The sequence below is a fragment of the Bos javanicus genome, chromosome 4 (genome assembly GCF_032452875.1).
Source record: "Bos javanicus breed banteng chromosome 4, ARS-OSU_banteng_1.0, whole genome shotgun sequence".
Classification (NCBI taxonomy): Eukaryota; Metazoa; Chordata; class Mammalia; order Artiodactyla; family Bovidae; genus Bos; species Bos javanicus.
In genome coordinates this window covers 119,377,572-119,397,512 of record NC_083871.1, presented here as the reverse complement: position 1 = coordinate 119,397,512, position 19,941 = coordinate 119,377,572, and the positions used below count along the sequence as shown (strand labels likewise).

At 54.9% G+C, this 19,941-nt stretch overlaps 1 protein-coding gene across 5 annotated transcripts in view; it reads left to right on the top strand.

The window, feature by feature from the left end:
- The window catches only part of PTPRN2 (protein tyrosine phosphatase receptor type N2), a 599,207-nt gene that overhangs the window by 560,086 nt on the left and 19,180 nt on the right, over nt 1-19,941 (top strand). For all 5 annotated transcript variants that reach the window (XM_061415339.1, XM_061415342.1, XM_061415343.1 and 2 more), the window contains 4 exons: nt 296-373; nt 12,343-12,462; nt 13,486-13,652; nt 18,273-18,326. In XM_061415339.1, coding sequence (XP_061271323.1) covers nt 296-373; nt 12,343-12,462; nt 13,486-13,652; nt 18,273-18,326 — 419 coding nt within the window. The remainder of the gene's footprint in view (nt 1-295; nt 374-12,342; nt 12,463-13,485; nt 13,653-18,272; nt 18,327-19,941) is intronic.

Here is a 19,941-nt window from a genome sequence, read left to right as displayed (position 1 = left end):
TCCAGGCACCAGGTCCCTAGGGCCCCCTAAACTCCAGGCACCAGGCCCCCAGGCCCCCTAAAATCCAGGCACCAGCCCCTAGGCTCCCCTAAAATCCAGGCACCGGTGCCCAGGCCCCCCTAGAATCCTGGGGGGGTAGGTCAGGAGGGGTCTGGCAGGAGCCAGGGGCTTTCCTGCTTCCACAGAGGTGGTGTGTGTCGGGCCTGGGGGCTGTCAGCACAGGACTGAGGGCCCCGAGCCTCCCCGGCCCTGCCCTTCCCCAGCTCATCTTCCTCCTGTGCTCTTGTCTCCGCAGATGGACCACGACCCCAGGAAGCCCGCGTACATCGCCACCCAAGGACCCCTGCCCTCGACTGTGGCTGACTTCTGGCAGGTGACTCTTTTTAAATTAAATTTTGTTCTGAGTCTAACAGCTTAATAAATTGATCATGAGTAATGCCTTGGATCCAGTTAAGCCAATCCAGATTTGTTTACAGGTGTTCATCAGGTGTTCCTTGGTTTCAGAATTTATATGAGCTCATTCATATTTCTTATGATCAACCTTCTTTTCCAAAACTTGAGTATAAATTCCCTTTGAGATATTAAACCTTTAAAGACTTTTACTTGTTAAGCTGCTTCGGTCACTTTATCTTATGAAATATAATGAAATAATGCATGTGTAAATTATTGCATTTTAGTCAGATGTGTATCGTATCGATAGTTTTAATCTTATGAAGTTTAAAAAATGGTGCTCAGATTATAGTCTCTCCTTGTGGATTCTTTGTAATAATGCATTTGAGAAGCCAGGCTGGTCTCTTTTCATCCAGCAAATACTGCACACTCGGATTAGGCTTGGGCGCTGGGGACACTGGCCAGTAAGAGGAGAGCCAGGGGGCCAGCGAGGCCTCGCCTCCGCGCTCCGGTCTCCCTGCCCACCGTCCAGCAGGCGGCAGAGCTCCGGGAGCGCAGTCTTGAGAAGGTGGCACCGAGGGGTGTGCACACGGGGTCCCGCCACTCCTTGGCAGTTGAAACAGAGCCCTACTGTGAGTCGGGCCCACGGGCGTCCCAGGACTGGCAAAGTGCACCCTGAGGATGAGATCAGGGACGCGTGGCCTCTGGGTCCGCAGCTGATGGGCGGGAGCAGTGTGAGGGCCACAGGGCCAGGCCGTCAGGGTCCAGTGGCTGCACCATCTCTAACCCAGAGGGACCCGCTGAAGTTGGCAGAGTCCACGTTCCCTGCCCCCTGTGCCCCGTCCCCAACTCTCCAGCCAGCCCTGTCCTGGCTCCACCCCAGGAGGCCTGTGCTCCTGCCCACCCTTGAGTCTCTGCGGGCTTCTGGGAGTCAGGAAGGGACCCGGGCTCCGCTCTTGCCTTGTACGCGCGTTCACAAACTGGCATCATCTTGGTTCTTCATGGGCCACACGAGTGCGCGTCAGTGAGACGACGTGGCTCGGCCCAACCTGCATGTAGGAACCAGATGGACACTTCTGCGTGGCCCTGCCCTTCCGTGCTGCTTCACACTCTCGGAAGGAAAGACCAGGCTGAGCCCCGTGATCGCTGCCTCGAGCCATCAGGCTGGACCAGTGGGTCCCGCCGCCCTGAGGGCGTCTCCTCCTCATTACACCTGCCGAGAGGTCGTGCAGCCCGGGAGGACCAGGCGGCCGGCTCCAGCCTGGACCCAAGGGGCCTCCTCACCCCACGCAGAGCTGTCCCCCTGAGCCATGAGCCCACCCATCCCAGCTTGCCTATGGAGTGCTGCTGGAATTCCATGGCGGGTTTGCTCGGTTACCTTCCTGCTGCTGCCCAGGCTCCGTGCTCAGACAGAAAGAACACAGAAAACCCCAAGTCGTGTGGCAGAATAAGGACCAACGGAATTCCACGGTCACCGCGTCTTCCATTCGGCCTCAGCCCGCCATCCCAGCATGCACGTTTGTGTAGGTGTGCCTGAGAGGGGTGGTTTCATTTTTACCAGCTTCAGGCCCCGGTCGCAACTGCCTGTAGGCAAAGCTTCTCTTGCCAACAGAAGCACAAGCTCCTGAGGTTGTGTCGACACTCACACAGTCACCGCTTACATCCATGGAGCGCTTGCCCTGTGGCAGGCCACGCGTCGGGGTCTGTGTATTTTGACCCCTATACTTGGCGTTCTACGAGACTCTCGGTCATACTCTGCCCCGGTTCTTGTGGTTAGTACACGGGGCCGCTGGTATATTTTTCTTACTGCTTGTTCTGAGCAATTGCCATTGTTGGGGCCCATTCGTTGTGCCAGCATTTGTAAACCATAGGGTGTCCTAGAGCATTTATGGAGGTCTGATATCAAGGAGCATTCTTGAAATGGAAAGGAAACGTCTCTAAATGAGGCAACTGGAGAAAAATATTCAAGTGAGATGAAGTGCAAGATACTATGAGGACACCTCGGTTAGCACTTACCGAACCTCCGGGAAACACTGGCGTCCCTCGAGGCGGGAGTGGACACTCTGGCCACTAGGCCGCCCTCCCAGGCCGTCTCAGGCTCGTCAGCTCATCACAGCCTCTGAGACAGCCTGCAGCAAAAAGACCTCCCTGACTGTGTCTCCCCAGGTGCCCTTGAGCCAGATGCGTGGTCTCCACACCAAGCCTCCGGGTCCAGTTGCAGGAAGAACATAAAGCAGAAACACCCGAGGCCGTCAGCAGGGGGCACACGAGGTGGGCCCCACAGGCTCAGGATGAGGGGCGACACCCAGAGGAGGGGCTGGGGGAGGCTCTGTCTTCACGCAAGCGTGGCGCTTCCAGAACATTACATCGTGGGTGTGACCCAGTGACAGCCCACACTGCAGTCACCTCAAGGCGGGGTCTCCCACCCCAGCCAGGCCCCTCCCTCCCGACCCTGCAGCCCTTGGGGCTCTGCCAGGATGCAGCGCCCAGCCAGGCCCCTCCCTCCCGACCCTGCAGCCCTTGGGGCTCTGCCAGGGTGCAGCGCCCAGCCAGGCCCCTCCCTCCTGACCCTGCACCCCTTGGGGCTCTGCCAGGGTGCAGCGCCACTCGCCCTCCAGCGATTAGAATTCTTTCTCTGAATTCACACCTCACGTTCTAAGAATCTGATTCTAAACCCAAATGCATGTAAGGCCCACCGCCTTCCTGTAGACATGTGTTCTGACCTGTGAGGACAGCCCGGGTATTCCTGGGCCTGAAGTGCCTGCTCTGAGAGAAGTCAGCCGGCATCCAAGTCCACGGAGGGGAGGCAACAGGTATTGAGCACTTAGTGTATGCTGGACCCTGGGCAGGCACGGGGGGACGTGACCTCACCTGACGACCTGGGGTGAAGCTATCACGAGTGCGTGATCCCCAGAGGCAGTTCTGCAAGATGGGAGGTGGCTAGCGGTCGGGGGGTCAGGGAGCTGGTGTTTGATGGTGCAGAGGCTCAGTCTGGGGAGATGGGAAGGTTCTGGGGGTGGTGGTGAATGTCCTGAATGCCCTAGAACTGTATACTCAAAACCCATCAGGCAGGTATTTTTACATTAAGTATACTTTACTAGAATAAAAGAAAGTCAGAATCCCAATCCAGTAGAGCACTGAGGCCCAGGGCTCCGCACGACCCCCCAATCTCCACAGCAGCTGCACAGGTGTCAGACCTGACCCCATGATCAGACCCAACTCCTGTGATCAGGCCTGACCCTGTGATCAGACCTGACTCCTGAGATCAGGCCTGACCCCCAAGATCAGACCCGACCCCCGAGATCAGGCCCAACTCCCATGATCAAAGCCAATCCCTGAGGTCAGACCCCACCCCCGAGATCACACCCAACCCCTGTGATCAGACTTGACCCCATGATCAGACCCAACTCCTGTGATCAGGCCTGACCCTGTGGTCCACAGCACTTCTTGCTGCCCCACGGGCTGTGAAGTGAGGGGGGCAGTGAGTGGGCAGGTGAGTCTCTGTAAAGAGGAGAGAGAAGCCATCGGCGATGGGGACATTGTGCTCAGGCCAGCCCCCTGCTGTGAGGACCTCAGGGTGCGTCCTCTCCAGGCACAGAGGGCGTGTACCACACTCTCCAGCTGTGCATGTGCGTGCAAGTGTGCAAGGCTAGAGCCAGGCTAGATCGGGGTGAAGACTTCTCAGGAGGCCGTGGCTTCCACACGGGGAGGGGGGCAGGTCTGTCACCTGCCGGGGCTAGGCTCACACGTGACCACCAGGCAACTGGGGGCCCCGCGGCCAGCTTTCTCAGAGAACAGCACCTCAGGGCTGTGAGCAGGGAGGACAAGTCCCCGGCACAGGCTGCCGGCACTGAGCTGTCCGGTTGGGCATCACCCACCCGTCCTAGAGCTGCTCCAGCCCCCAGTCCACCAGCCCCCTCGCCACCGTCCAAGGAGCCCTCATATTTTGGCTGCCGTTCCCCCATATTTTCGGACCAAGCAGAAGTGCAGGCAGCACGGTCAGCTGGTTCAGGCATGTGAGCACTGTCCACGCACGTGGACCATGCAGTCGGCCGAGCGGTGCCTGAGCTCAGCCCAGGGCCTCTCCAGGGCTGGGACTGGTGGCCGGCCCTGCTCACTGGGAGCTGAGGGGCAGGGAATACAGTCTAGAATTTCCAGCCTTGCCCTCCCTGCTTGACAGACTTTGGTGACTTTCAGATGATGCAATCAGAGGCTGAGGAGCTGGGCCCCGACCCCCAGGTACAGGCGCTGAAGGCAGCTGGAATTCAGCTGGTGCCCAATTAGTACGGACACTTATTAACATTTTACCAAGAAAAAAGTCCACCTATTGCTTTCTATTTCCCACTTTCTGGAAGTATATTCTACTATGAAGTCTTCACTGGGGCAATGTACTTTCTTTTCCAAGCAGTGGGGCTTGATTTAACTGAAGAACTTGAGCTCCTCAGCACCCATCAGTCACCGCTCTTAGGATGGACAAGGAGGGACCCGAGTGGAGGGCTGTGGGAGGTCCGAGGGACCGAACGGTTTTCCTCCAGGAACTTGTGATGAGCTCCACAACTGACCAGTGCACCCGGGCGGTGATGGGCCCAGCAGACAGGGAGCCGGAAGGCGGCAGCCCCCACCCCCACCTCTGGCCGGTCAGCTAAGGGTGACCCCGTTATAGCTAGTACCACCAAGCCCCCAGCAGCCTAGCCTGGAGCAGCCAGAGGTGACCCTTGCAGACACCCAGCACCCCCAGTCTGCAGGACGCCCAGTCAAATCATACCCACTGGCTCAGAGACCACGTCACATCGGGGCTCGTGGCTTCTGGTGGTCCTAAGAGGCGGGACACAGAGCGGGAGGAGGTCCCCAGTCCCCGTCCCTGTGATGCCCACGCAGTCACTTCCTCTTTTCATCTTACACGAGCCCTGGGCAGCGAGTGATGGGCGAGGAGGGCTTGCAGAGGTACCGTTCTGATGTCGAGAGGCTGTGGATGGAGCAGCGCACTCGGGGGCTGTTAACATGCAGACTGACTGATTCTAGAGCACACTATCTAATTGGTTTTCCAGTCGCTCAGTCGTGTCCGACTCTGCAACCCCATGGACTACAACACGCCAGGCTTCCCTGTCCTTCACCATCTCCCAGGGTTCGTTCAAACTCAGGTCCATTGAGTCGGTGATGCCATCCAACCATCTCATCCTCTGTCGTCTCCTTCTCTTCCTGCCTTCAGTCTTTCCCAGCATCAGGGTCTTTTCTAATTAGTTGGCTCTTTGCATCAGGTGGCCAAAGTATTGGAGCTTCAGCTTTAACTTCAGTCCGTCCAACGAATATTCAGGCCTGATTTCCTTTAGGATTGACTGGTTGGATCTCCTTGTAGTCCAAGGGACTCTCAAGAGTCTTCTCCAGCAACACAGTTTGAAAGCATCCATTCTTCGGGTCCCAACCTTCTTTATGGTCCAGGTTTCACATCCATACACAAAAACCATAGCTATACAGACTTTTGTCAGCAAAGTAATGTCTCTGCTTTTTAATATGCTATTTAGGTTGGTCATAGCTTTTCTTCCGAGCAAGCATCTTTTAATTTCATGGCTGCAGTCACTATCTGCAGTGATTTTGGAGCCCAAAAAATAAAGCCTGTCACTGTTTCCATTGTTTCCCCATCTATTTCCCATGAAGTGATGGGACCAGATGCCATGATCTTTATTTTCTGAATGTTGAGTTTTAAGCCAACTTTTTCACTCTCCTCTTTCACTTTCATCAAGAGGCTCTTCAGTTCCTCTTCACTTTCTGCCATAAGGGTGGTGTCATCTGCATATCCGAGGTTATCGATATTTCTCCCGGCAATCTTGATTGCAGCTTGTGCTTCATCCAGCCTGGCATTTCGAATGATGTACTCTGCATATAAGTTAAATAAGCAGGATTATCTGATTAAGTTAAAGGACTACAGGAATTGAGGACCGTGAGTTTCCTAAGAAAAACCTGATCTTTGTTTCTGTGTTTCAGAAGCATTTTAACCACAGGCCCTAGATTTTCTAGGACATTTTTCTTCAAACATTTATTCTGATTGAATTTTCTGCACATGAATTCACAGACCTTTATAGATAAAAGAAAACTTTTGTCTGATCATCTTACGTCGAGGTGGGACTTGGGAAACGTGCCGTGTGTGTGGTCGGGCGTGGTGTGCCTGGCACCTGGATATATGTGTGTCCTCCCACCAGGCGTGTGGGTCAGAGCTCAGGCTGGCGTGAAAAACACAGCCTGGGTTCCCTTCTTAACTGATTCTTACAGCCCTCGGCAGAAAACACCCTGCTTTCGTGTGTGGTGTCAGCTCCCTCATCTGTCTTTCCCTCCTTCTTTCTTTCATTCTTTTTCATTCAGTCTTTGACTTTGTCCCCTCTTCTCTCCTCCTTCTTCCCTTGGTTCACAAGTGGATCTGATTCACCTATGTCAGGTCCTTGTTTTGAAATGATGACAGCCTGAGTGGTGCTTTTGCTTAAGACGTCAACACGTGTATTAAACGTGAAACGTGCACACAGCCCAGGGGCTGTAAGTGCTCCTAAGTGACAGCACGCCCGGGCTCAGGCGGCTTCCCACACAGTCGAGTACCTGGCAGAAACACCTCTGCGGCAGCTGCACGAAGCTCAGGGGAACAGGCAGCTTGGTCTGCGCGTGGCCTCGCTGTGGAAGTGCTTGAGTGGCACACACGAGCCGCCTCGCCTCTGCTCAGAGAGAAGCGGGCCGTTCTGTCTTTGCGAAAGGACGCTTGCTGGATTCCAGTGAACGGGCAAGTGTTTCTAGTTGATGGCTCTCCTTCCTGCCTGGGCACAAACACGGCTGGTGGGAAAGCAGCCAGGGGGGCCTGCTACAGTTTATCAGCATCGGGACTGACTTGAGCTCAGGTCAGGTTTTTCTTTTAAGATTCATTTATTTGCTTATTTATTTCTGGATGCTCTGGGTCTTCGTTGGCTCACTCAGGCTTTCTCTGGTTGTGACGAACAAGGACTGCTCTCTAGTTTTGGGGCACAGGCTTGTCACTGTGGCGCCTTCCCTTGTTGCAGAGCACAGGCTCAGTAGAGGTGGTGCACGAGCTTAGTGGCTCCGTGGTATGTGGGATTGTCTGGACCAGGGATTGAACCCGTGTCCCCTGGATTGGCAGGCCGACTATTAACCACTGGACCACCAGGGAAGCCCTGGGTCCGATCTTAATATCTGCAAGACTCCTTCCTCCCTGCTCAGCCCTTCCTGAGGGTCAGGATTAAGTACTGGCTTTGTTCCCGTTACTTCAGGGTTTTACCTGCGAAGGAGGCCCATGCTGACGGCTTTGTTCACAGAGGAACCAGGTGGGTTTGTGTTATGAGTCCTGCATCGAGACACAGTGAAGATTTCATCACCTTCATTCACGTTTAGCCAGATCGCCAGCTGCCTCACTCACAGCTTGACACAGGGCCAGTGAATGTGTGGCTGAAACAGACCAGAGGCTGGGAAGACTTCAGGGCAGGCTTCTTACGACCGTCCTCTGGACAGGGCGGGAGCGGGACTGGGGGTCTGCTCTGCAGAAGGTGCTCAGACACTGCTGTTTTCTCTTCTTTAATCGATTTCAGAGTGCGTGGTTCCAGCCGATTGACATAAAATGTGTTCTCAGACCTCTTTGTCAGCATGCTCACTGCCAGGCTTAAGCTGATCTCTCCTCCACCTGAAAAGAAGTTGGCAGCGGAAATGAATCATGCGTCAGGGATGGAGGGGCACGCTCGGCCTGCTCTGGAGAAAAGCTGTCTCCACTTCACGTAGCGGCCGCTGTAGCGGGCGTGCAAACAGCACATGGGGTTTCAAGAGGCACGTGTCTGCACCGAACAGGTCCTGGGAGGACTCTGCCAGGCGAGCCTTTGATAGCGTTTTCTTTGAGTTCTCTTTTCAGAGAGGCAGTCAAATGGTCTCTTTTTTAAAATATGTATTGTTTTCAACTAAGCATCAACTATAATAAAGCCTGGTGCCAGATGCCTTGGAGGTAGAGCTGGCAGCCAGACGGGCTGCCGTCTTCAAGGAGCTGACAGTCTGGTGGAAGAAAGCTGTGCCCACACAGATGAGAGCAGAACAAGGTGGAGGGGGTTTCACAGGACGTGAGGGGAAGGGGAGGGGACACGTGCCCCCGGAGGGACCAGAGCTCCTTGCAGAGCAGGCGGCCCCGGACTTGAGCGTCCACGCAGACCGCCTGCCTTAGATCAGGCCCGGTGCACTCCGAAGGAGGTTTTTTTTTTTTGCTATACACTTGGTACTCAAGAAAGACTTCGGGTGAAGAGAATCTACAGTTTCCTTCCGTCTGGTGTAATTCGATGAATAAAAGAAGGTTCGAACGGACATGTCCCGAGTCCTGCGGACGATTCGGGGCCGGGCATAGAGGCCGGGCCTCGGTGAGTGTGTTCGTTTCCTGCGCTGCCGTGACAGGTTTCCACAAACGGAGCGGCCGAAAGCTGCAGAAGCATGCTCCCTCTCAGTTCCAGAGGCCGAGTCCAGCCCAGGTGCCAGCAGGGCTATTCTCCCGGCCCTGAAGCAGCAAGACAAGGCTCCGTCCTGCTCGCAGGGCCCGCGTGTTCGGGAGCGTCTCTGCAGCACCGTCGTTCACCCGGCATCTCCCTCCTCTGTGCTCAGTTAGGCCCCACCCTGATGCATCGGAACCTCGCCTTCTTATCCCGGTGATATCTGCAGAGACCCTCTTTGCAAATCAGGCCGCAGTCATCGGTGGCAGGGGTTAAGACGTCAGCGTGTCATTTCAGGGACAAAGTCCAGCCCACAGCCAAGAGCAGCACGGCGTTTCTTTTTTAACCGACTGTTGGTGAACTTGCTGTGGTTTAGTCGCTCAGTCGGGTCTGCCTCTGTGACCCCGTGGACTGTGGCTCACCAGGCCCCTCTGTCCATGGGCGTCTCCAGGCCAGAATACTGGAGTGGGTCACCATTTCCTCCTCCAGGGGACCTTCCAGACCCAGGGATCCAACGCACCTGTCCTGTCCAATGTCTCCTGCACTGCAGGCAGACTCTTTACCACTGATCCGCATGGGAAGCTTACTCATTTGGATGAAACAGCCGCCAAAGTGCGTGTTCCGAGTCACGCACGCCCGTGGTCTGAATTGCTGCATGTTAGCCCTTCTGTGCGCCCAGGACTGATGGCCGTGAACGGGCTCCCGTCCTCGGCCGTGTCAGCTGTGTTATCATCATGTGTCCCTTCCCTGGGTGGCCTCTGAGTGCCACAGACGGGCTGGGGGTGTAGGTTGTCGCCGGTGTTTTACGACAGCCCAGGACCCCTGAGGCTGAGCTACTGGTTAAGAACCCGCCTGCCAGTGCAGGAGACATAAGAGATGTGGGTTCAGTCCCTGGGTTGGGAAGGATCCCCTGGGGAAGGGAATGGCAACCTACTCAGGTATTCTTGCCTGGAGAATCCCATGGACAGAGGGGCCTGGTGGGCTACAGTCCATGGAGTCGCACAGAGTCGGACACGACTGAGCATCTGAGCGCAGCCCAGGACCCCTGAGCCGCCGCCCCGACTCCCATGACACGCCTGCTGGTGAAGCAGTGACTGTCGCCACCGTTGCTCCCCGCCACCGCGTGCCAGGTGATAGTGAGCATTCAGGGTGGCCTTTCACGGCTGGTGCCTTGCGTCTGAGGAGACACTCAGGAGAAGGGGGCATTTCTGGTTGTTCTCCAAGCACAGCCCCAGGACCTGTCCTTGGGATCCCCACCCGAGATCATGTTTCATCCGACCAAGGACCGGCAGTGCCTGCCTCCTGTTTGGGAGAAGGCACCCACTTTTTGCCACCAAAAGACGTTACGGCCCGATCCCTTTCCCCCTGCCGTGGCCTGTGGTGTCCTGACCTGTGTTAGGCGCCCAGTAACCGTGCCGCGTGCCCCACGGCACTGTGCTGTCTGAGCCCCAACCAAACGGGAAGTGTAGAAAGTGCTGTTTCTGGTATCAACCATCCGCTCTTCGGCTCAGCAAAGCCGCTGCTTCAGGGGACCACAGCAGGATCAGGGAGGACTCCAGGCTGCTGCCTGCTTCCTTGAAGAGAGCACAGGAGGTATCACAAAGACGGGGCATAGAAGTCGTGCCTTTCTCTTGCCGGGCACGACCCTGTGAAACTGACCCGGAAAGAGTGCGATCTCCCGTCCAGAAACGGTCCCTACGTGACCGGGACTTTCAGCAGACCCTGTGTTCTCTCCAAAACCCACCGTGGATTCCCTGGTGTGCCCTGAAGTCCAGCCCTGCGAGCAGGGCACCGCGGTGGGAGGTGGGCAGGGAGTGGGTGCCCGAGCGGGTGAGACAGCTTCAATTTAGTCAGTCCTCTCTGCTTCCACACAGTGACCTAAAAAGAAGTATTATCCCCTGGGGTGCTTTTGGAGTTGTTGGTCTAAATTGTTTCATTTGGATTCACTCTCAACCACACCTTCAGAGAGCCCCGAGCGTCCCTGGACAGAAGGAACCTCGGCGGGGAGGGCTTCCTGATTCCACACTCGGGGGTACAGCAGAGCCTCGGTGATTAGTTTATGGCCCGGATCATTGTATTTTTATTACACTCATAAAACCTGTGTTTCTGCTCATTTTCCTAATGGCTTCAATGAGCTTCTGTACCTTCTCCAGGCACATTAAACCACGGCGTGCGAGAAGGGCCGATTAGGGCCAGTCTGGGAGCCGGCAAAGCTTAGAGCAGGCGTCCGCCTTGAGTTGTTGGATTTGCACTGAAGAAGAGGGAAGCGCGTGGGCTCGAGTGCAATTCATATTTGTGTGGGCTTTTCTGTAAACATCGCAGCAAGTCCCATTAAATTCCACCGCAGATGATACACCATGAGGGGCCTTAAGAATATTAGCTGTTTCCATCACGGGGGTGGGGGTGAACCAATATTAAAAGAGACGATATCGTGCACACATCTGACTTTCAGAATATAATTTAAAGGGGAACTTAGTAACAAGAGCATGACGGGAAAGCATTTTATACCCGAGTTATGTGGATTTTATAAACTACAAGATCTTCATCAGATTGTTAAATCTATGTTTTCAAGAAATGGAAGCTCGGATACAAACTTCACGTCTACACGCAGTTGTTTATAAAGACTTCTGAGAAGTTAGCGTAACCCAGCACAGGGAATGCGGAGACTTCGTCACTGCATTTAACGTGCCAGCAGGGCCTCAGGCTGCTCGGGGATCCCTTAGAATCAGTGAGGTGAGCGACTGAGCAGCAAGTCCACGGCCGCCCGCTGTGACACGCGTCTGAAAAGGAGTCGGGTTCAAGGGCCTCTGTGTCCTCACCAGGCCTGGTGTTCAAATGTGGGTCTGTTTGCGCGTCCCGGAGCTGGTGTAGGGGCTGCGGTGGACGACTGTCAGTTCAGGGTGCCCTCTCCTTTGGGCAGAGCTGCTGTATTTTGGTAGAAGTGGGCATGCACTCTCTGTAACGCACGTGGGCAGGAATCTTCCAGAGTAGGCTTCAGGTGGGATGGCAACTCCACAAAGCAGACCGCTTCTCTGGTCCCACGGTGGTGACGAGCACACACATGTGCCCGTGATTTCCCCCCGTGTCCCTCGGAACAGCGGCGTGTCCGAGCCGGCAGGCTGCCCGCCTGGGGCCCGGCACCCGATGCCCAGTGGCCTGTTTGTGGCAGGTCAGAGACCAGCAGGGAGGACCCGTGGCTGAGCAGAGCAGGGAACCCAGGGGGTGTAAGGTGTGGAACGGGTTTACTACATCCTGTTTGCAATGTCTCCTGGAACGTGCAGACTGTGGGCCCGTGTGCTCAGCTGCAAAGGCAGAGTGCACCGCCTGCGGAACCCGTTTCCTGGGGATGGAGGCCGCGTGCGCCGTGCGTCTGGGGCGCTGAGTCACGGGTCTCGGCAACTGACCGGTTTCCCGGGGACAGGCCCGCGTGCGCCGTGCATCCGGGGCGCTGACTCCGCACTGGCGGGGCTCGGCGCCTCACCCGCCTCTTGGTCCGCAGATGGTGTGGGAGAGCGGCTGCGTGGTCGTCGTCATGCTGACTCCCCTCGCGGAGAACGGCGTCCGGCAGTGCTACCGCTACTGGCCGGACGAGGGCTCCAGCCTCTACCACATCTACGAGGTACTCCCAGGGCGCCCGCCGGGCCGTGGGCAGGGGGTGTGGCAGCTGTGGGCGGGCCCGTCCTGGGCAGACACCGGGCGCCGTCCCTGGAAGCCCCAGGAGGTTTGCCCAGCCCTGCGGTCAGCAGACCCTGCAGACAGCCGTGCCACGGGAACTCTGCCAGAAATGGTGTGGTTTCCATTTTTAAATTCCATGAATCCAAATTCGGCCAGAAGGCAACCAAGAAAGGACCTCGCGGGGGCCTGTTTTCAGGAAGCAGCCCTGTTGACCCTGGTTCTTTGCGGCCCACATGCATCCCGGCTCCCGCTGCTTCCCGGGCCCTGTGTCCGTAGCGCCCACTCGGCCTTTTGATTCGCGGGTCCCCTGCTGGGCAGCTCGGTTCCTTGGCTGGCTTCTTGCCCACATCAAGAAGGAAATGAATGACCTTGGGCAGTTACACCAACACCAGGGTGTGCCTTCGACTTTGCTTCCCATTGAAATTCGTCAGAACACCAGAGTCCCTCAGGAGGGCTCGCCTCAGACGTCCGGATGTTCCCCTCTGAGCTGGTCATGGTTTTGGGGTCCCCGCCCTGGGCTCCCAGCGCTCACGGCCTGGCAGCGTCTATACGAACCTTTCGGTTTCGTCTTTCTGCAGCTGGGTGGGGCCTCTCTTATGAAAGGCCACTGAGAATAGAACCCCGTTTGAGTTTTTGTCCGAAAGTATAATTTTTTTCTGGTGAATTTTCTTGGAGGTTTATATGGCTTAGAAAAGACAGAAAGTGGACTCATTTTGATTGTAACGCATTTTTTCCCAATAATTTGACTATTTTGCCCCTGAGTGACATGTAAACAACAGAAGCACAAAGTGACCTTTTGTGTAAACCGTGTTGAACTTGGCAGGCTGGACGGGCCCCCGGCCTGCCACGTGCAGTCTGCCCTCAGGGTCCCAGCCCCCTCCCCACAAAGTGGCTCCGCGCCGGGAGCCGGGCCCCCAGCCGACGTGCTCTCTGCCCCGCCCCCGCCCTGTCCGCTCCCCCCACACAGGTGCATCTGGTCTCTGAGCACATCTGGTGCGAGGATTTCCTCGTGAGGAGCTTCTACCTGAAGAACCTGCAGACCAGCGAGACTCGCACAGTGACACAGTTCCACTTCCTGAGCTGGTATGACCAGGGGGTGCCCTCCTCCACCAGGTCCCTCCTGGATTTCCGCAGGTAAGACCCGCGGCCCGCCAGCGGGGTAACGCGCTCGGGTTGCCCCCAGAGGGAGGGGACATCTGGGTCTGAGGGGCTGTTCGCTGTGAGACATGCCGTCTGTCTTATGCTTGTGCGTCACAGGTACATCCGTGTTATCTGCAGAGGCGAGGAGGGAGGTTGTGGTAACTCACATGTTGGTTGTGAGGCGTCTGTAGCTTTAGAGGTGTTAGACGCTAGGGGGGCTGGGTATCTTAGAATTCTGGAAATGTGGCCATGGTTATCAGTAAGATTCTTCAGTGGGGCAGAATTCCTGGGGTTCATATTTCACAAGGTATGGATGAATACAGCCCAGAGTTTTGGCTACTCATCTGCTTAGAGATGGTGGTGAGAATGAGGCCTAGATGACTAGCTAATGGGTGACCTTGGATAAACGCCTGGCCTGGGGTCACACGTAACTCTGTATCTGTGGTGCAGTTTTGAAACTGACGGTTTTAAACATCTAGAAAGAAAATGAAGATGTTGAGGGCTACACAGAGCCATACTCTACGCTCCCTGGAACCTCCCTTACATGTTACTGATTGGAAGTAGGCTTCCAGTAAATCTTCAAAACAGGAAATTGGAGAGTCAAGACAAAACACGCTTTAACGCACTTGAATTGCGCGTGATCGGGAACTGACTTGTGTCTGAACAGTTCACAGACACGTAACCCCTGGGTGTGGCAAGTGCTGCTGTCATCAAGGTGGGGTTTCCAGCGTAAAGCTGGGTGTCTTGAATTTAGGGCAGATTCTGAAGGTTACTTTGATACCACTTCTCTCCTTTTAGTCCACTTTGGAAAAACAAAACAGGGTTTGTTTTCTCTTTTTTACTGGATAATCCTTTGTATCAAATAGCACGTGAAACAGCTCCAGGAGAGACACTTGCTTGGCGTCATACCCGTCACCCTCAGTCCGTCCCCAGGGAGGCAGGGGCGCATGACACACACCCAGACGTGCCCCCCGCCCCCACCCATCCCGATCGCCTAGTCATTTTTTACATTTTCTTAATACAAATTTATTTCTAAAAACCTCGCTTAGAGCCCGTTTCCTGACAGCATCTTCAAAAAGCGGTCAGTACCGGCAGAACGGGCGCAGCTGCGCAGACGGCCCCCCGCTCCAGCCGGTGTACTTGCTCACATGTGCAGATGGCGTGTTTCTAGCTCCACATCCGTGTGTGGAATCGGACAATCCACAACCCACCCTCTGTGTGTGCAGTCCGTCGGAAGACAGATTGGATTCCCCCGCTTCCCTCTCTCCAGAGTCCCAGGAGACAGGGCCCGAGAAGGTTTCGGGAAATGAGATGCTTACAGGCCCGCGGGCCCATCTCGCTGGGGAAGGCCAGCCCGCCCTCAGCAACGGTCGGGGCTGCTCACGTGGCCCCAGGCCTTGGTCTCGTCACATCCTCAGGGCGTGTGGCGCTCACACACAATCACTGCTCTGTGACTCTCTGTCCGGCAGAGGAGACGGCTGGGAAGACGCTGGTCACTGCAGGGCAGTGGGCTGCGGGGCCCCCTCTGAACAATAGACCCAGCTCGTTCCCTCTCTGGCCGAGCGTGTTCATCAGAGACCGAGATGTGTAATTAAATATTTCTGGCGCCCAGAGGGAGCACATTTACACTTTAAAGAGAAACTGCTAAGCTAAGAGATAATTAGCATCACATGCGAGGGCTTTGCTCTAGAAGAACTCTCTCCGTCTCTGTCTCTCTCTCTCGTGGCTGTGTGCACTGACATTCACTAATGCTGCTCTCTGTAAAAACGGACAACCCTTACTTTGCCAGCTAATTAGCGGTGGCCAGTGTCATTTTTGTGATGTTGCAGCTAGTAATATGAGCCCAGTTGCATAGTCACAAAAGTGATCATTGGAAACTGTGACTGTACTGCAGGGACAGTGTGGGAAGCCCCCTTTCTGAGCCTCTCACGCCCTCTGGCCTTTGCTTGCTGGTGGTTGCATGGCGGTTCCCTCTCACACAGTGACCCACGGGTCGGTTTGTATCACTAACCATTCTCTCTCGGCGAATTCCTCCTGTTGCAGTATACGCCGTCGCCACTTTTCTCAATGTTTGGCCTCTTGCTGACTGACGATTTGTTCCAGTAAAGTAAACCAGACAGCTGTGCGTTGCTCTTCTCCATGAATAACCCGCGTCTCTGTCTCGGGTCGACCAGATGGACGCTGTGTGGACTCTGTGCTGCTTCTGCTTTGCCCTTTGTGATGCTCTGTGTGGTAACAACACGAGTGCCCGGTTCTCTGTGATAAACTTCTCCACCACAGCAGCACCCAGGACCTCACTGCTCGCCTCCTTGGTTGCTCATGGCTGTCGACAAGTAGGGTTAGCACAGGGCGGGGCTGGCGTGGATGTCAAAGTGCAGTGAGACCTCCCTGGGGGCCCCCGAGGCAGCCGGTCACAACACACATGCAAGAATAACACTTTAAACAGGTGCCACAGGAGAGGCCGGGGCTGCAGGCACGGGGAAGCCAGTGCAGCCAGGAACCCGCGTCTCAGCAGCGATTCTTAGCCAGGGAGGTGATGCTCCCTGCGTTCTGCCACAGAGCAGCCTGACCAGCTGTACAGGAAGCTCCGCTGGTCCGCCGACTCCCTGTGTTGTTCTTGGCCAAACCAGCACAGTTTAAAGAAGACCGTCTTCTTGTTCTGTTTATTTCTTTTTTAATGGACCCATTTGTGCTTGGTCCCATCAGAAAAAAAAATGAGCAAAACTGGGTGACTGACCAAAAGTTGGAGTTAGCCTTTAGAAACACGGGCAGGACCTTCAGGCAGGAAATAGAACTGGAGGAGCCCAGCTGAGGTGGTCCACACATTAAGGATGTGGCCACTGAGAAGGGTCCAGGATGACTTGCCCTCTGAAGGCACCGGGCCTGTCGCGGCAAGCCGCCCCAGCTCCCGGCTCCGCACATACACACACAGTGCGTGCATCACGCCTGACACACGCCTGTGCACGCGCACACACATGACCTGTATGGGGCTGGCGGGCTCCCCGCCGCTCACACTGGAGGCACGTCCTCGGGGTCTGGCATCTGTTTTGTCGGAGCTGAAGCTCCCGTTGCCTTGACAACCTGAGTCGGGGAAAGGGAGGTTTAGAAGGAGGGGCAGGCGGGTCTGTTTTCCAATACCTTTCATCCTCAGAGGGCAGAGCACTTTCTAGGGACCCCATGCCCGTGCGCCCTCAGCTCTGAGCCATCCGCATTCCCTCTGCCCCAAGCCTTGGCCCAGCTGCCAGCCCGAGCAGGGAGCCGCTGCTGCAGTGGCGATGACACGGCCTCAGGGAGCAGCATGTGGGCCTGGGTCCTCACCTCCAGCTGGGGGGCTGGGCCCAGGCGTGGTCACCTCCAGGCCCGTCTTACCGGGATTGCACAGCCAGGCCCGCCAGCCCTGCTGCTGGTCAGGAGGGTGGAGCCTCCCTTAGAGGCACCTGTTCTGTTCAGGCCACAGCGTAAGTGGGAGCTCAGCCCAGCTCCGAGGTCTGAGCATTAGCGTCATTTTACCTGATGCTGGAATACCCCTCAGCTCCTCCGTCAGATACCACCCTGGGCTATCAGATACCAGCCCCACACCCTCTCAGGCTTCCATGGCAAAAGGACCCGCTGATTGAAAGTCCACGTTCAGCTATCTCCGTGCTGAGCGGACAGGCCTTAGCAGAGAAATGACATTTTCCCATTTCCAGCATGAAGTAAGAGGTTTTTCTCCACCATCATCCTTTTCAAAATTTTATTTTCCGTCTTACATCGTGTAAATTCACACTCACAGCCCGTTTACACACCCACTCACACACTTTTCCTTCCAATTAACCAAAGCTCAGTGTTTGCTTTTCTTCATTTAGGAAGATTTTCCTAAGAACTTGGATGTACTTTGTAAACATGTTTATGTCTTTCATTGAATTACAAGAAATTTCGAGCTTACACGGTGAATATTAAACTGTGCTCTGTTTTGATTTAGGACTTGGGTACAAAACCCTAATCTGTGCTTCTTGTTAATTTGCATAAACTCTGATCTAAAACCTGCACAACAGGGTTGTTTTACATAAAATCAGGTTTATAAAAGTGGAAAAATTTGTCTTGTACACAGTTGAGGTTTCTCCAAAATTTAGATGTCCTTACAAAACTGACAGGTCAAGAAATGTCTTGAAGATGCTGTTCTGAGATGTCATGGTAAGAGTACATTTAGTGTGGTGTCTAGACTGTGAGAAATTCAGTGTGTAAATTGCTAAACTCAAAAATTTCCGTGAGGAGTCTAGACATGCCGCAACGACGAAAGTCAAACAAACTAGAGCAACAGGAGGGAAGGGGGAGGGGACGGGGGGTGGGGGGCCCAAGCCGATGGGCCGGTCGACTGGAGGCCAGAGTTCAAGCTTATTAAGGGAAAAAGCAACCTGCGCAAATGTAAGAATTGTTTTCAAGGCTCTGTCTAATAATGTAATATTGGAAAGAAAAATAAGCCTTGGAAAATGTGTGTGTAATTTTGATTTTCTTTGTCAGAACAGGCCACTAGAGGACCATGCCCACAGGACGGCCTGTCTGCTTTGGCTGCGGCCGTTGGTGACTGCTGCGGGCCTAGCGCATCGCCGTGACTTCTGTGTCTCTTTGTTTCAGAAAAGTGAACAAGTGCTTCAGGGGCCGCTCTTGTCCGATCATTGTCCACTGCAGGCAAGTACAGCCGCACCCTGATAACGTGTGTTAATAATCGTCCACTGCAGGCAAGTACAGCTGCGCCCTGATAACGTGTGTCCGCTGCCTCAAAAGTAAACACTGTTGGATATAGAAGCTCAGCTTCCTTATTGCTTAATAACATATCTAACTGGTGCTTCTTAAGGAAACAGAGAATAATAGCTTACTTTATGTTAAACCTCCTGGGGCCACTACACAAGCACCTTGAGATGGTGTGTGTGTGGTGTGGTGGGGTCTCAGCCCAACACCCTCTGCAGACCTGTGGAACCTGTGCCAAGCACTCGGGGCCACTGGTGGACAGGACAGAACCTGGAATCAAAGGAGTGGCCTTTGGGTGGAAGTTCAGCGGCTCGTGTCCTTGAGAAGGTTACACCAAGCCTGGAAGAGAGAGCCCCTGGAAGAGAGCTCCCTCCGAGGGTGGGCTCTGCACCTGTCTGCACCAGTGAAGAAGTGTGCTCTATCTTCCAGAACGTCTCACAGGCTGTTCCCTCTGTCTGGGATAAAGAAGAACTAGGTCTCCAAAGACCAAACACCAAGTCTGCCCATTCCGTCAAGAGTGTGTGCATGCGTGTGTGTACGTGCACTAGTCTGAGTGTGTGTCTGTGCATGTGTCTGGGTGTGCATTTCTGAGTGTGTGCATCCATCTGAGTGTGTGTGCGTGTGTGTGCATGCATCTGAGTGTGTGTCTCAGTGTGTCTGTGCATCTGCATGTGTGTGAGAATGTGAGTGTGTATGTGAGTGCATGCACACATCTGAGTGTATCTGTGTGGGTGTGTATGTGTGTGGGTGTGTATGTGAGTGTGTGTGTCTGAGTGTGTGTTTGAGTGTGTATGTGAGTGCATGTGCCTGTCTGTGTGCCCCTGTGTGGGTGTGTATGTAAGTGTGTGTGTCTGTGTGGGTGTGTGTGTGTGAGTGTGTATGTGAGTGCATGCACACATCTGAGTGCACCTGTGTGGGTGTGTATGTGAGTGTGTCTGAGTGTGTATGTGAGTGCATGCACACATCTGAGTGTATCTGTGTGGGTATGTATGTGAGTGTGTCTGAGTGTGTGAGTGTGTATGTGAGTGCATGCACACATCTGAGTGTGCACCTGTGTGGTATGTATGTGTGTGTGTCTGAGTGTGTGTTTGGGTGTGTATGTGAGCGCATGCACACATCTGAGTGTATCTGTGTGGGTATGTATGTGAGTGTGTATGTCTGAGTGTGTGAGTGTGTATGTGAGTGCATGCACACATCTGAGTGCACCTGTGTGGTGTGTATGTGTGTGTGTCTGAGTGTGTGTTTGAGTGTGTATGTGAGTGCATGCACACATCTGAGTGCACCTGTGTGGTGTGTATGTGTGTGTGTCTGAGTGTGTGTTTGAGTGTGTCGTGTGTGTCCGTGAGGGAGGAGGAGTACAGAGTGGTTTGGATCCCTGGGAAGTGAACCAGAACACCCTTGACCCGCCCAAGGAGCAGCTCCAGTTGGCGTTGGTTCCGAGGCTGGTCTGGGAGGAGCCTTCAGCGGCCGGCATGTCACTGGGGCACCAGTGACCTCGGCGTGGCTGTGTCCCCACTCAGTAGTGCTATGCGGAGTTGTTCTCTTTCTACCTGAG